A 15,731-nucleotide genomic window follows, 5' to 3' on the forward strand; every position below is an offset into this window, starting at 1 on the left:
ACTGTGGCCACTGCTGAGTTTTCCAAATCTGCTGACATATTGAGTGCATCGCTTTAACAGCATTATCTTTTAGGATTTGAAATAGCTCAGCTTGAATTCCATCACCTCTGCTAACATTGTTTGTATTAATGCTTCCTAAGGACCACTTGGGAGAAGGCAATGGCACCCCACTCCAGTACTCTTGCCTGGAGAATTCCATGGACGGAGGGGCCTGGTGGGCTGCAGTCCATGGGGTTGCTAAGAGTCAGACACGACTGAGCGACTTCACTTTCACTTTTCACTCTCATACATTGGAGAAGGAAATGGCAACCCACTCCAGTGTTCTTGCCTGGAGAATCCCAGGGACGGGGGAGCCTGGTGGGCTGCCGTCTCTGGGGTCACACAGAGTCGGACACGACTGAAGCAACTTAGCAGCAGCAGCAGCAGCAAGGACCACTTGACTTCACACTCCAGGATGTCTGAAAAGTACAATATATAAATAAGAAATCCAAGTCATCATTCTCAGTTTAGTTGTCACTCAGTCATGTCCGACTCCTTGTGACCCCATGGACCGCAGCACGCCAGGCTTCCCTGTCCATCACCAACTTCCAGAGTTTACTCAGACTCATGCCCATTGAGTTGGTGATGCCATCCAACCATGTCTTTCCTCTGTCATCCCCGTCTCCTCCTGCCTTCCATCTTTCCCAATATCAGGGTCTTTTCAAATGAGTCAGTTCTTTGCAGCAGCTGGCCAAAGTATTGGAGTTTCAGCTTCAGCATCAGTCCTTCCAATGAGCACCCAGGACTGATCTCCTTTAGGATGGGCTGGTTGGATCTCCTTGCAGTCCAAGGGACTCTCAAGAGTCTTCTCCACCACAGGTCAAAAGCATCAGTTCTTTGGTGCTCAGCTTTCTTTATAATCCAACTCTCACAGCCATACATGACTACTGGAAAAACCATAGCTTTGACTACATGGACCTTTGCTGGCAAAGTAATGTCTCTGCTTTTTAATACACTGTCTAGGTTTCAATGGTCTCCTAAATAAAACAAAATTTCAGCTTCAAAGACTTGAAATATAAGATATAAATCATATTTCTTCTTTAACTTCTATTGATTGTTTCTCTGAAAATTGTCAGGTTCTATGGTTGAATTTCTACAGTTGAGCTTCTATAGTTGAATTTCTTATAAAATAAGAATTTCACCAGATACACTTAAAGTATGTTATATATTACAGAAGAAAAGATCAGTAAACTTGATGACAGAACAATAGTAACTGTTCAAGACGAAGCACACCAAGTGTGAAACCAGCAAACCACAAAAAATATTGCCCAGTAACCCATGAAACACAGTCAAGGAGCCTGTCAAAATGTATAATTGGAGTTCTGGCACTTGGGACAGAAGACATGCAAACAAGAAATTGGCAAAGAATTATTCACATTTTTATGATATCCACATTTCATTTGATGAAAACTTTAACTTTCAGAACCAAGAGCCTTGACAAAATCAATAAAAGAATGGATACAAAAAAAAAAAAAGAGCCATGTCAATGAATCACATTGCTGAAAATTGTGGCTAAAAAATAAATCATAAAAAAAATAAAAATTATACATGCCAGAACAAAGACCAAGAGAATACCAATTTCTCATGAAGAAAAAATTCACAAGAGAATAAAATGGAACATCTTCTTTAAAGAGCTAAAGGAAAAGATAAACTGCCAATTGGTAATTTAGATCTACTAAAAATACCCTTATGATGGAGATAAATAATTTTTTCAGATTATCAATATTTGAGAAAATTCATTGCTAGCAGACTTGCACTGTGAGTAATTTTAGAGGATTTAGGACAAAAATAGGAGGGTGAACATATGAGATTACTGTTGTATGGTTCTGATACTACAGGTGAAAGTGATATAAATTATTTAAAGTCAAATTGCCATGAATTAAAGATGCATATTAAAAGTCCCAGAATAGTCATTAAAAATAAAAGAGATATAGCAAATTGACCAATAGTGAAGGTAAAATTGTTATTAAAATATTCAACTAATTCTAAAAAATATCCAGAAAAACAGGAACTGAAAACAGATGTAAAGTAGAAAACAAAGACCTAAGGATTTTTATGCAATCATGATTATAACTACATTAAATTTTAATGGTATCATCACTCAAAGAAAAGGCTTATAGTAGACAATATAAAAAACTAATCATGAACTAACTACATGTTGTCTACAGGAAAGATATTTTAAAAATATGGACACAGAGGTTAAAAGATGAAAAAAGATACACCTTGCAAGCACAGATCATAAGAATGATTAGTTGAAGTAGACTATAGGACTAGGAATATTGGCAGAAGAAAGGGGAGATATTTTATAGGAATGAGGGTCAATTAATCAAAAAGTCATAAAACTCATTGTCTGTGTGTATGCTTCAACTGTAGAACCTGAAAACTTTCAAAGAAACAATTGATAGAAGTTAAAGGAGAAATATGATTTATATCATATTTATATAATATATGATTTATATCTTTGAAGCTGAAATTTTGTTTTATTTGGGAGACCATTGAAAATTATGACTTATAAATTGCCATGCCTGAGAATAAATTCAAGCCAAGTATTTCAGAGAATAGGAATTATAAATGTGTTCAGTTTGATATGTATCCTCAGCTGTCCTTTTGCAGATAAACGTGGTTTATCAGTTGTTTCCAAATATGTATAGTTTTGTGTGGCATATTTACCAGCGTAATAATAGAGACATAATAACAAAGTTAATAAGGTAGGAAACATTAAAATATAGCTTGTTTTTTGGTTTCTAGACACATGGCTTTCAAAATGTTTGTCTTTTGGTTTAGTTGTTTTTTTCCCATAGCCTGAACAAAACAGGGCTCCCCTAGTGACTCAGTGGTAAGAATCCACCTGCCAATACAGGAGACGTGGGTTCGATCCCTGGGTCAGGAAGATCCCCTAGAGAAGGAAATGGTACCCCACTCCAGGATTCTTATCTGGGAAATCCCATGGGCAGAGGAGCCTGGTGGGCTACAGTACAAAATAGTCAGATAAGACTTAGCGGCTAAACAACAACAACTAAAACAACATTGAATTTAATTATTAGTTTTCAAAAAACTAGGTGTATAAAGTGTGGAAATTAAAAGAATTAGATGAAAGAGATCAAATTCCCATTTAACTATTTAGCCAGTCCACCTCTGCAGCAGGGTTGACTGTTTACAATTAAATCATAGACTATAAATTCCTAAAACATCTTTAAAGGCTCTAGTAAGTATGCCGTTTATACTTATACCAGGGGGCTTCCCTCGTAGCTCAGCTGGTAAAGAATCCACCTGCAATGCGGGAGACCTGGGTTCAATGGCAACCCTCTCTAATATTCTTGCTTGGAGAATCCTCATGGACAGAGGAGCCTGGTGGACTAGAATCCATGGGGTTACAAAGAGTCAGAAATGACTTAGCGACTAAGCACAAGTATGCTGTTTATATTAATTACTATTTTATTGACTAGGCTAACTGTGACTTCTGGTTTTTCATAAGGATTTACATGGGAATTTTCTCCACAGGGAATTAAAGAGTATGTAAATACATTTTCCATTCTCTTAATTTTTAACTTTGTTATTTTATGTTTTATTTGTTTGGCACAGTGAACACCTACCTAGTAACAAGAATAGTCTGCCCGTAGAGTCTTTTCCTGTCTAGTTAGAAAATTTCTAGGCTGACTTCAACAAATAAGAAACATTAAAAGTTACTGTTCAGATTTTACCCTTCCTGTTCCCAACAGAAAAGAAAAAGATGAAGACAGAATAGGGCAAAAAAAATTTTTTTTACAGTTGTTAAAATGTATACAATAGTTATCGCAGGCTTCCCTTGATAGCTCAGTTGGTAAAGAATCTGCCTGCAATGCAAGACACCCTGGTTTGATTCCTGGGTCTGGAAGATCCACTGGGGAAGTGATAGTCTACCCACTCCAGTATTCACAGGCTTCCCTTGTGGCTCGGCTGGTAAAGAGTCAGATAACTGTGAATTAATTTTAATATTACTAATGAAAAGTTAAAATGTAAATTCATATATATTAGAATTCAAGGAATTATTAAAATAATTAGTAAAATATACTGCCGTTACTTCTTATACCATCATTAATAAACGTTATATTCTGTATAAATCTAGGAAAATATCTTTGATAATTAGCTGTAAACCTCATCTATGTTTTCAGACTATAAGTGGCATAAAAATAAGTTGTATGTCCATGGCTGTTCTCAGGATTCTTGAGGATAATTTAAATGTACCTATAATACGAATGTGCTAAAACACATTATTTGAATTGGTTACACATATACCAGATGAATTACTCTGACTTAGGATGAAACCAGCAAGGAACAAGTTCTCTTTTAATATTGCATGAACATTGAGATCAAGTATCTCTACGACTCTTGTCAGTAGCGCTCTATATTCTTTCCCTCCTTTCATAAATTAAAAATATGACACAATAGTTGCACATTATATTTTAACGTAAGCTTACTGTGACAGTCCACTATCTAAAAACATTAACTAGAAGTTGGTTGTTTACAATAAAAAAATCAGATTTTAACATTTAAAATACAATTAGAATTTCACACACACACACACACACACACACAGAACTTTTTTAAAAAGAGTATTGAATAAAACATAGTAAAGCTCAGAAAAGAGTTGAGCCACGTCACCTTATCACTCATAGACATTTTACTGTCCAGAGAATAACCTGACTGGTCACTGGCTGAAAGGGGTATCTAACCAACTCATACTCATATTCGTTGTCTCTGACCTCTTTTTCCCCCCGACCTTTTACGACCTTTTATGTCTCTCTGGCCATCCAAATAGCGATAAACTGCCTTATCCAAAGCTTTTCTGTATAAAACAAATGATTATACGACAAAAAAAGATTCCTTATGCTTACATGAACAAATTAAAACTGTATATATAAATTTGAATTTCATTAGCTATCATTTAACCTAAAATTTAGATTCCATACTTGAAATACAGTGGGTTAAAGACAAGTAGCGGTGGAGTAACTCCAATTATTCTATGAGATTAAACCAAAAATGACATCACAGTTATCTTTTGCTTCATTCCTCCTCTGTATTTGGAAATAATAATGAAACTTATAATTGGATTAAGATAATTGGCAGCAGAAGGAATCAGGAAAGGAGGTAATTCTGGTTCCTTTCACCTCTACTCCCATTCCTCTGTACAAATGACCTGTTTCTACAGGCCAAGTAGGTTGTTTGAATTACTTTCATATTTCACATTATTTTAATAAAGATCTATTTTAACCATAGATATTTTGAATAGCAAATTTACTTCACCATGAATTATTATTTTTATAAGTGGGTTAGAATGTTTTAAAATAGTTTTGGGGACATTATTATATTAAAACATAGATGACTTCATGGTTATACTGTAATAATTTAACTAATTTAATATCTAGAGAAAATAAAAGGAAATTTATTCGTTGACATTCTGTATAAGAATAATTTTAATAGTAATAAATACATCATCCTAGTTGATAAATGGAAAGTCATAACATTATATGATAAATTGTGGTAATTGATACACATATATTATTTTTCTTGCAGATTATCCAGTGAATATTACAAAGACGAAAGTAACACTGCACAAAGGTGAATGTTCATTTGTGTGCTAATTAGTAGTATTTACATAAGGTACTTGGAAATTCAATTCTCAGCTTTCTCTGATAAGAGATTCATCATAAATCCACGTGATTTTTGAAATGGAGTTTTGTTTCAGTAGATACAATAAAAAGTAGAAACAACATGCATGATAGTTCATAAGGAAAGACTTAAGCACTGTGTTTACTCATTCTCATGCGGTATGATGTCTGGTATGAGATCAGTAACAATCCAGAGACGTGCACATGCTATTCTAACATCTCCCAAATAGTGATTTAGATGTTGCTGTTCTTTCTTTAGTTCTTAGATATCTAATCCGTTGATAACCTCAGCACTGTGTGGCTCTAGCAAGTTTCATTCAGTATTCTCCTGAGTAGATATGCCTTTGAGTTGTCAAAATCTACATGCAAAAATATGTGGAGATATTTAACAAGAAATAATTGCTTCTGTCAACATTATTTAGTGTTTACATATTTTTAATTTGGGGATTTAAATAATTTTACTTACAGTTTTTAACTAAAAATAATTACATTTTGGTGAATATGTTTCAATAAGAAAGACATGCTTTGTTTTAATAAAGGTCTAGAAAATGACTTTGCTCAATTACCATTCACAGCATTTACATAGGAATGAGAAAATATTGAACAAAAGGATGAAATTATTTAACTCATTACATGAAAATGGAAGAAAGTGAGCCAGCAGGAAAGCCTTAAGACATCAAAGAGCTACACAATTCAAAGCGAATTTTAGTTTTACTGACTTTGGCTTAATTATGTGAGAAAGAGCTGAAAAATTCTACAACTCATTAATAAGTTTAAGACAGTTTATGGTCCAGAATTACAATCAAAATTTATAAAATAAATTCAGCAGCAAAGTGTACAACCAACATAAGTAAATGTATTTATTTACAAGTTGTAAAATAACTTTCTGTAAATATTGAATTAATTTTTGCAAAAGTGTTTGCTACCTCAATTAAATGAAATTCTTCCTATCTGTAATATCATAACTAGGCTTTTTTGTCGATCAAGTAAGAGATGATATCTTTAATATTTAATTGTTAGGATTTTTTTTTCAAAAATGTAGAATTAGGAAAAGAATTATATGCAGGGAAATTTACTAGAAAATTATGCTACTTAATTTATATTTAATGATTCAAAATTCATTCTATTTTGATACTATATATGAAAGAGAATAAAGCTATCAATTCTATTCACATTTAAAAATGATCAGATGCTGAAATTAATCAATAATGAAGACCTTTATACTACTGATTTGAAGTTAACTTTGTCATATGCCTCCTAGTATCACCATCAGAACAATTACAAAGGCAATGGAGATTCTCTACAACCCGCGTTGGGAGAAAGTTTTGCTTCAGACAGTTATCAAGTTTGCAGCTTGGAACAAAAGTTAGGAGTGAGAATTATGTGGCTTATGGAAGTGGTATATAGCTTAAAGTTGCATTCTAGGTTTTAATTGAGCATCAATTTAGAGCAAGAATTGTATATACAGATTCAATACAAATATTAAAAGTTTATTTATCTGAGGAATACTGGAATGAATTTCTTAATTTTTAATCATAAATATTTTAAGCTATAGGCCTAAGCAGAATAATTTTACAAGTATGCAATATCAATTCCTAAAATAAAATTCTGTCCTACAATGGGGTCTCATAAATGATAGCAACTTCCAGTTGTATAATTCCTTAATTACATTTCAGGATAATTTGTTACAATTTTCTCATCTTTATAGTCAATATTTTTTTTTACCTACTCCCTTTTGTTAAGCTAGAATTCTTGTATTGTTTGTTAATATGATTTAAAGTTTTATAAGAATTACATACTAAGACCTAAACAACTCAACTTAGTGATCAAATATATTTTTCTTTCTCTTATAGCATATTAAAAAAAATTAAGGAAGTAGGATTTTTCCTTATTTCATATATCATATTTAACCACAAATTGTTACCATGGAAATAATAGTAACAGTCACCTTAAGAATAAAGAGGCAGTAAATAGTGAACAAAATAATTTTCAAATTGGTACTTTGAGAAGTCATAGAAATAGATACTTTACTCTAATTAAAATAGTATATTTTACTTAATAAAATAATTTTTCATGCAGATTGATTTTTCTACTGTTGCAGAAATCATTAACATTATTAAATACATGTTCTTTTTAAAATAAACACTCATGAATATTGTTTCCTTGAGATGGATACAACATGCTTTAAGATGTGAAAAGATTGTGCAGTTCATTTTTGCCTCTATGGGCAGCAGCAGAGAGGGCAGGAAATGGGGAAGCTGGAGATTTTCCCTGAAAATCCAAGCACAATATATCTTGCAATCATAATAATTTTGAAAATAATTTGAAGCTTTTCTTTCTGAGTATGCATGTAAACAAGGTTTGTAATGTAAACCACAGTGGCACAACTTTTATCGACAGCTGTGTTTAGCCTGGATTGGAGCACTATCAAAGATGGGGTATTAGGCTTTTTCAAAAGCCTCTCCAATCCCTGAACATGTATTTCCTTTCTGTCTCTGCACTTTTGGAGTCATTCCAATGCCTGGAAGAAAAATAAGAGACACAGTGGTGGAGGATGTCATAACTAATACAGATATTAATTTCAGAATAAGAATTTAGGAGCTTCTAAGTATAGCCGTGAAAGACTCCACCCTGCCTCAAAACTTCCCTGTTTATAAAAATTGAAGCCATTCATAATGAAGCAGCACAGTATACTTTAAAATTATATTACACATCTGAAAATTATGAAATTTGTGGATCTTTCCTAAATTTAGAGGCACATAAAGTTAACAAAAATAAGTAAACCAAATTTTTGCCATAATACTTTACACTTCCAAACCAAGGGTAATCAAACCCCAATATCTTTTATTCTCTCAATTTATGAAAGAGTTGATAGTTAATGTGCTAACTGACTCTGAGAAATTTAGAACTTGAAATTCCAATAGACTCAATGTATGACAGTTGTACATACATTGTTCTAAATGTCAAAGGAGATAAAATATAGTTGTGGATAATGTTATATTTTACCTTTTATCTTTATCTTTTCATATGTACTTCTTAAATATCTTCAACTTAACCAGTTGTTTATATTTTTAATTGACATAATTAAATTATTCAAAAAAAGAATACTACTTTCTGATGTTTTAATAATTTCTAGAACAGCCAGATTTCTGCTTTTTGGAAGAAGATGTTGGAATCTGTCGCGGTTATATTACTAGGTATTTTTATAACAAGCAATCAAAGCAGTGTGAACGTTTCATATATGGTGGGTGCCTCGGGAATCTCAACAATTTTGAATCACTAGAAGAATGCAAGAACACCTGTGAAGACACATGTATGTTTATTTCTCATCTCCTTTTACTTCATTTTATAGGCATTCTTTTTAAACTAAGACATCTTAAAGGATGTTCAGGGTTACTCAGATTTTGTTGCAGCCATGCAAGTGAAGATCCATTGTATTCACTCTAAATCTGATATAAATTCAGTTCAGTTCAGTTCAGTCACTCAGTCGTGTCTGACTCTGTGACCCCATGAATTGCAGCACGCCAGGCCTCCCTGTCCATCACCAACTCCCGGAGTTCACTCAGACTCACGCCCATCGAGTCCGTGATGCCATCCAGCCATCTCATCCTCTGTCGTCCCCTTCTCCTCCTGCCCCCAATCCCTCCCAGCATGTCTTTTCCAATGAGTCAATTCTTTGCATGAGGTGACCAAAGTACTGGAGTTTCAGCTTTAGCATTATTCCTTCCAAAGAAATCCCAGGGTTGATCTCCTTCAGAATGGACTGGTTGGATCTCCTTGCAGTCCAAGGGACTCTCAAGAGAGTCTTCTCCAACACTACAGTTCAAAAGCATCAATTCTTTGGCACTCAGCCTTCTTCACAGTCCAACTCTCACATCCATACATGACCACTGGAAAAACCATAGCCTTGACTAGACGGACCTAGTCACTATCTTAATTTTTTTTTTTTTTAAGGAATAGAGAATTAGCAAATTTATGTGTGCTAAATTCTTTGTCATGTCCAATTCTTTGTGACACTATAAACTGTAAACCCCAGGCTCCTCTGTCCATGGGATTCTCCAGGGAAGAATACTGGAATGGGTTACCGTGCCTTCCTCCAGAGGATCGTCCCAACCAGGGGTCAAACCCACGTCTCTTATGTCTCCTGCATTGGCAGGTGGGTTCTTTACCAGCAGCGCCACCTGGAAAGTCCTAAGAAATTTATAGTGGAAATTATTTTCATCGAATAAAAATTTGTAGGTTAGATTATTTAATTTTCCTATCTGAGAATACTGTAGTAAAATTTAAGCACAAGAGTAAGACTGCTAAAATCCCTTAGGTGTATAACAATTTGAGGGGAAATGGTTCTTTGGAAACTACCACTGAAGATCAGATTTATCTAGCTATAAAATTAATTAAAGGAGTGACTTAAACATTAACTGTTACCCCCTTTTGTTTTGACAAAGAACATCAAAGATACTCATGGAAATATTATAAGATATATGTATAGAAAAGTTTAAAGATTCACTGTTCACTACTTCCCAGGTGGCTCAGTGGTTAAGAATCCAATTGCCAACGCAGGAGATGCAGGAGACTCAGGTTTGATCCCTGGGTCAGGAAGATCCCCTGAAAGAGGAAATGGCAACCCACTCAAGTATCTTTGCCTGGAAAAATCCCATGGGCAGAGGAGCCTGGCAGACTACAGTTCATAGGGTCTCAAAAGTCAGATGTGACCGAGCGAATGAGCATGAGGCACAATTTAACAAAGCAATGTAAATAAAATTTCTAGACGTTTACTTTTTTAAACACAACTTCCGTGCTTTGTTTTATGTGTACAGTTATGAGCTTGTGACAATGTCTTCTATTTTAATTGGCTATATATGTTTTCCAGTGAATGATAGAATCCAGGTTGATGCACCTAGCAAGAAACCCAGCTCCTTTGGTAAGACTCTGTTTTAATTACTGCCAGAAAAATATTATCATGGTAACAATAGAAGAATGTGTAAGAGAACTATGTTTTTTAGAAAATTATACCTCTTGTTCTTTAATGATAGATCTGATGAAATACTGAGTATTTCAGTATTTATTTCAGTATTTATACAGAATATTTCAGTATTTATATCAGTACTATTATTTCAGAAATAATAGTAGATGGAATACTGAGATTCAAAACTGCTTAAGATCTTTAGTTCCAGAAAAATGATAATTTTCCTAATCTATTTTAAAGTATGCTTTGAAGTAGGTTTTTGATTACATATCATATGAAAACTTTTACATGATACTTAACTCTATGCTAAATTTATCTTGTAACATAATAGCTAGGGGTTATCAGCTTCAGTGCCTAATTGTAAATGTTTGCGATGGCAGCCTAGAATGGTCTTAAATTGGGCCTAGCATTGGCCGAGGTCTCTGGTGTCAGTCACAGGAGAGATTAGGAATTTGGTGACTAACCATCCTTAAGGTTAAGTCACTCTGAAGGACTTTTCTTTTGGAGGTATGCAGAACTCTTTTTCTGGACTCTATCCTGTCAACATATTTGTAGAATTTAAAGAAACATACAGGAAATATGCCCGCAAAAATGCAGAACTGAAAATTCTGGGAAACATAACCAGACACAACAAATATCTAGACAGAAACCACCTGAAAAGTTGGAAGTTAATGGGATGAATGTAAGTCCTTACTAAATTTAAAAAATCACATGTGCTTTTTCAGAAATTAAAGATTTTGCTTAGAAGTAGTCCATATAATATTGTTAAATGTAAAGTTTGCATTGTTCAAAGAGTTCTGTGACATTAAAATTGCAACTTTAAGGTGAAAAGAGACATACTGTCTCCACCCCCGTTTTGTGTCAGAAACAGATGTGGTTCTGAATGTCTTTGAGCATCTTTCTTTACAAAAAAAACAAATAAGCAAGCAAAACTTCTGCCCAGATGGATTTAAGAGACTGTAATACTGACTGATTTGTCTAGAATGAAGAATATAGAGCTACATTGACCTGATTATGTCTATGGACTTGTTTCAGCCCTGAATGCAATACATTAGAGGTCCCCACACTGTGACTTGGCAGGACTAGAAAAAGTAAGAAGTGAGACCTAAGAGAAAACGTTATATATGCTCTTGGTGGTTGAAACACTGTCCTGTGAAAGGAGAATTAAATTCTATACATGCCTCACTCAGCCCTCTCTGTTTCAGTCTTCCCTATTCACACACCCGGACATGGTTCCTTATCTCCCTCAACCCAGCCGAAGTATCAGGTTTATTGAATGAAATCTAAAGCACAGATTTCTTTCTGTAAAAGTGTTTCTTTTTAATGAGAGGTCTTCAAAAATGGATGAGTGCCTCAGGGACTAAAGCCCCCAAATTGTAGGCACTGACATAGTATTCCAGCAGCGCTTGAGATGTCATAAAGGGCATGCAAAATTTCAGAGGGAGTTAGACACTGTAGTATATTCAAAATGCTTTCAGGTCCTTAGATTTTATAATTTTAGAGCAGTGAGTTCAGTACCAAATGAAAAGAGTCTAAATTTTAAATACTACTTTGTAATAATGATAATCCTAAGTATCTTTGTACTTCTAATTTTTTATCTGTGAAATTAAATAATTTCACTGTATTGTTTCTTTGTGTCCTTCCAGCCCTGTGTCTTTCAGTGACATTTTATTTTATCCAATTAAATATCCCATGTTGAAAAGCACGCTAACTCTTATTGCTGTGAAAGATGTGAAAGTTAACAACAAATATATTATTGAATGTAAAGATACGTGTGATAAATATATCTACATGTGAAATTAGTTTTTAATGTGTTTCAATTATTTTTGTTTGGGTTACTTTACTAATTCAAATAGAGATCATTAGTTATTTACCATTAAAGTGAATAGAGCAGGTTAGGAGATGGTCTTGTCTTGGAGTATAATACTTGATTTTTAGCAGGCATACTAGAAAAACAGAAAGTGGAAAATACAGCAAAATGTGAGAAAATAATGCTTTAAATACTATCTGCTAGATGTCCTCCCTAAGTTTTTATGTAGATGCACATTAAAAAGTATATTAAACAAATTAATGGTTTTAAAAGCATATCATTAACTAAGGAAGCAGTAACATTCACACCATAAATTTAAAGGGAAACAATGTTAAGAGATTTTTTTAATTTCAAATAACAGACATTTGAGGGATAGTTCTTTCATAGTAACTGCATTTAAAATTAGGGCACATGGTCTCCCTTTTTGTCTAGAGAACTATTTTATTTTTGAGGGGTTTGTATTTGCTTCAAAATCTAAATTCCTCTAGCTATTTTGACCCCTAACCCTCTTTTCCTGGGAGCATTCTCTTACTCTTTTGTTTTGCAGCATTCCTAATTTAAAACATGAAACGGTGTTGCAATAATGTCTCTCCAGCGGCTTAAACATGTAAAGGATAACAATGAAGCTCTGCCTCTAATCTTCCTAAAACCTACATGATCCCATGTCTGCTCCATCCAAGATGAGGCAGGTGGAGATGCAGCTGTTCCTTTCCATCATTTAAGACCTAGATAATCCCTCCTCCATCCCATCCAGAAGCAGAGTGTAGGAAGGCAATTGTGCCCCCACCCTTCCAAAACATAGAGTATCCCTCCCTCAACCCTTCATAAAAGGCTTTGTGGAGGTCTATAAAGACACTCTTGATATTCCAAATCAAAAAGTATTACATCCATCACTGCTTGCAATTATATTAATACATGCTACAATAATTTAAGAAACTACAGTTCAATGTTTACAGTAAAACCTTGTTGAAGGTTTTAGCAAATGTAAAAGGTTCTCTGTAGTGTTAGATTCTTTTGAAAAGATGTAAATCCTTTAAGATTTTGATTCAGCATATAGTGATAGAACATGCCCCACAATACAAATAGAATAGCATTCATTTAAAATTTTTGTCATTGAAAACAATTCTTAGGTATTTGAATATTCCAAAAATACAGTGAGATTGTGTAATTGTTAAGTGAAATATTTGCAAATATAATTTTAATGTTTATCTTTCTGATGATGATAGAAAAACACTTTAGAAACATTGCTGAATGTTACTAGAAAATGATTTGGTAATTTTTAAGACTGCTATTCTCAACCACAATGTTGCTAATTAGCATGAGAATATGTTTTTTCCAGTGAACCTTCTTGACTCAAGATATTTGAATGCTTATTAAGCACAAGTGTTAGTCGCTCAGTTGTGTCCGACTCTTTGCGACCCCATGGACAGTAGCCCGCCTCTCCAGGCAAGACTACTGGAGTGGGCTGCCATTTCTTTCTCCATATTAAGCACAACTGAGGTTTAATTTTCTCCTTTCGTTTCTGTATTTCAATATTAATAGGCTCCTGCTTTGCAAGCAGATTCTTTACTGTCTGAGCCACCAGGAAAGCCCAATAGGCTACACTGGTGACCTCAAAGATTGAAACATGCTCTTCCTTAAAGAGGTTTTTATAAATGTTTTGTAAGCATGCCCCTGTGCACAAGTGAGAGAAAATTATTTGAGTTTGATTTATTGTTCTGAATTATGAGGATCTCCTTGTAGTTACAAAAAATGTATCCTCCGTACATGCAGGAGAGAAATAATTCTAACACAATCTCTCTAAATGTATGCAGTTCTGTGTATGATCTTCAGGATGAAAGACTGTCACAATTGCTTCTTGACTTTCTTGGTGTGATTGGCACTATAATATAGTGGATAAGAGAAATGACTCTGCGTCTGAAGACATGGGCTCAAATCCCGTTTCTTCCACTTACCACCTGTGCAACCTTAAAATAACTCTTAACCTCTCTGAACCTTACTTTTTCCTACTACAAAAAGAGGATGGTAGTAATATAGTGCTTACCTCATAGGCTTCATTGTGAGGTGAAATCATTCACTATACATAGCTTGCTTAGGACAGTGGCTGATACCTCTTCAGTGCTATGTAAATAAGATTCATCATTTTTAACCCATATGATTCAGAGCAATACAAGCCTTAATTCCCAGGCCTTAGTTTCTCACCTTTAAAACAACTCTTTGTAAGTTCCCATTTGCAGGAAAAGGTGATACTTCAGCCACTGATAAAATCTCTAATTATTCAGATAAAGTGCTTCAGCACATATACTATAATAAAATGATAATCAACTTTAAAAGAGAATTTACAGTAGAACTAAATTAATACATATATGGAAACTTAAACAGTTCAAATGTGTTTCCTAGAAACAAAGAATACTGGTATGAAGTATTGTGGGGCTTTGGGACAAAAGAATTTTGAGTAATTTTTTCTTTACATTTTATAATATTTCCAACTTTATAGATTTTCAGAGTTCTGCTGTCATTTTCCCATTTATTAATGGTTGAGCATTTGATAATCACTTTTGATCACTTCTCTCCTAGTCAGTCATTAAATTTTATGACTTTCTGTGATGAAATGACCATTCTCATCTTTTCCATTTTCAATCTTACCTATTTTGTTCAGACTATTGTTCCTTGATGTTCAGATTACCTCAGCAATCATATGTCATCCAAACTGGGGTGCTAATGAAAGTAGGGTGCTAAAACTCATTTATTTATTTACAATATATATTTATAGATAGAAAGTTAGGATTCTGATTTTTGCAGATAAATAGTTTTATTTTATTTTATTTATTTTTTTAATAGTTTTATTTTAAAGTGTATTAGAATTTTTCAAAAATCATATACATGTTGGAATATTATATACCGAAAAAATAACTATGAACCAGTGCTATCTCAGGCAAACCAGACGTTATAGACCATTCCGTTCAGTTCAGTCGCTCAGTGGTGTCTGACTCTGTGACCCCATGGACCGCAGCACACCAGGCTTCCCTGTCCATCGCCAACACCCAGAGCTTGCTCAAACTCATGCCCATTGAGTCGGTGATGACACCCAACCATCTTATCCTCCCTCTGTCATCCCCTTCTCCTCCTGCCTTCAGTTTTTTCCCCTTCCATAAGGAAGACTTCCTCTCTCTCCCCATTGGCTTTTTATTTTGATTCATTTAATCATTAAATTGATTTTTGTGTTAGCTCCGACTTACTGACTAGATGGCAAGTTTTTTTAAAGGAA

At 34.2% G+C, this 15,731-nt stretch overlaps 1 protein-coding gene across 1 annotated transcript in view; it reads left to right on the plus strand.

The window, feature by feature from the left end:
• Positions 1-15,731, plus strand: part of TFPI (tissue factor pathway inhibitor) — an 87,857-nt gene that overhangs the window by 57,055 nt on the left and 15,071 nt on the right. The window contains exons 4-6 of the mRNA XM_004005355.6: positions 5,593-5,637; positions 8,824-9,000; positions 10,558-10,608. Of these exons, the coding sequence (XP_004005404.3) occupies positions 5,593-5,637; positions 8,824-9,000; positions 10,558-10,608 (273 nt within the window). The remainder of the gene's footprint in view (positions 1-5,592; positions 5,638-8,823; positions 9,001-10,557; positions 10,609-15,731) is intronic.

Source organism: Ovis aries, chromosome 2 (assembly GCF_016772045.2).
Source record: "Ovis aries strain OAR_USU_Benz2616 breed Rambouillet chromosome 2, ARS-UI_Ramb_v3.0, whole genome shotgun sequence".
NCBI classification, from domain to species: domain Eukaryota; kingdom Metazoa; phylum Chordata; class Mammalia; order Artiodactyla; family Bovidae; genus Ovis; species Ovis aries.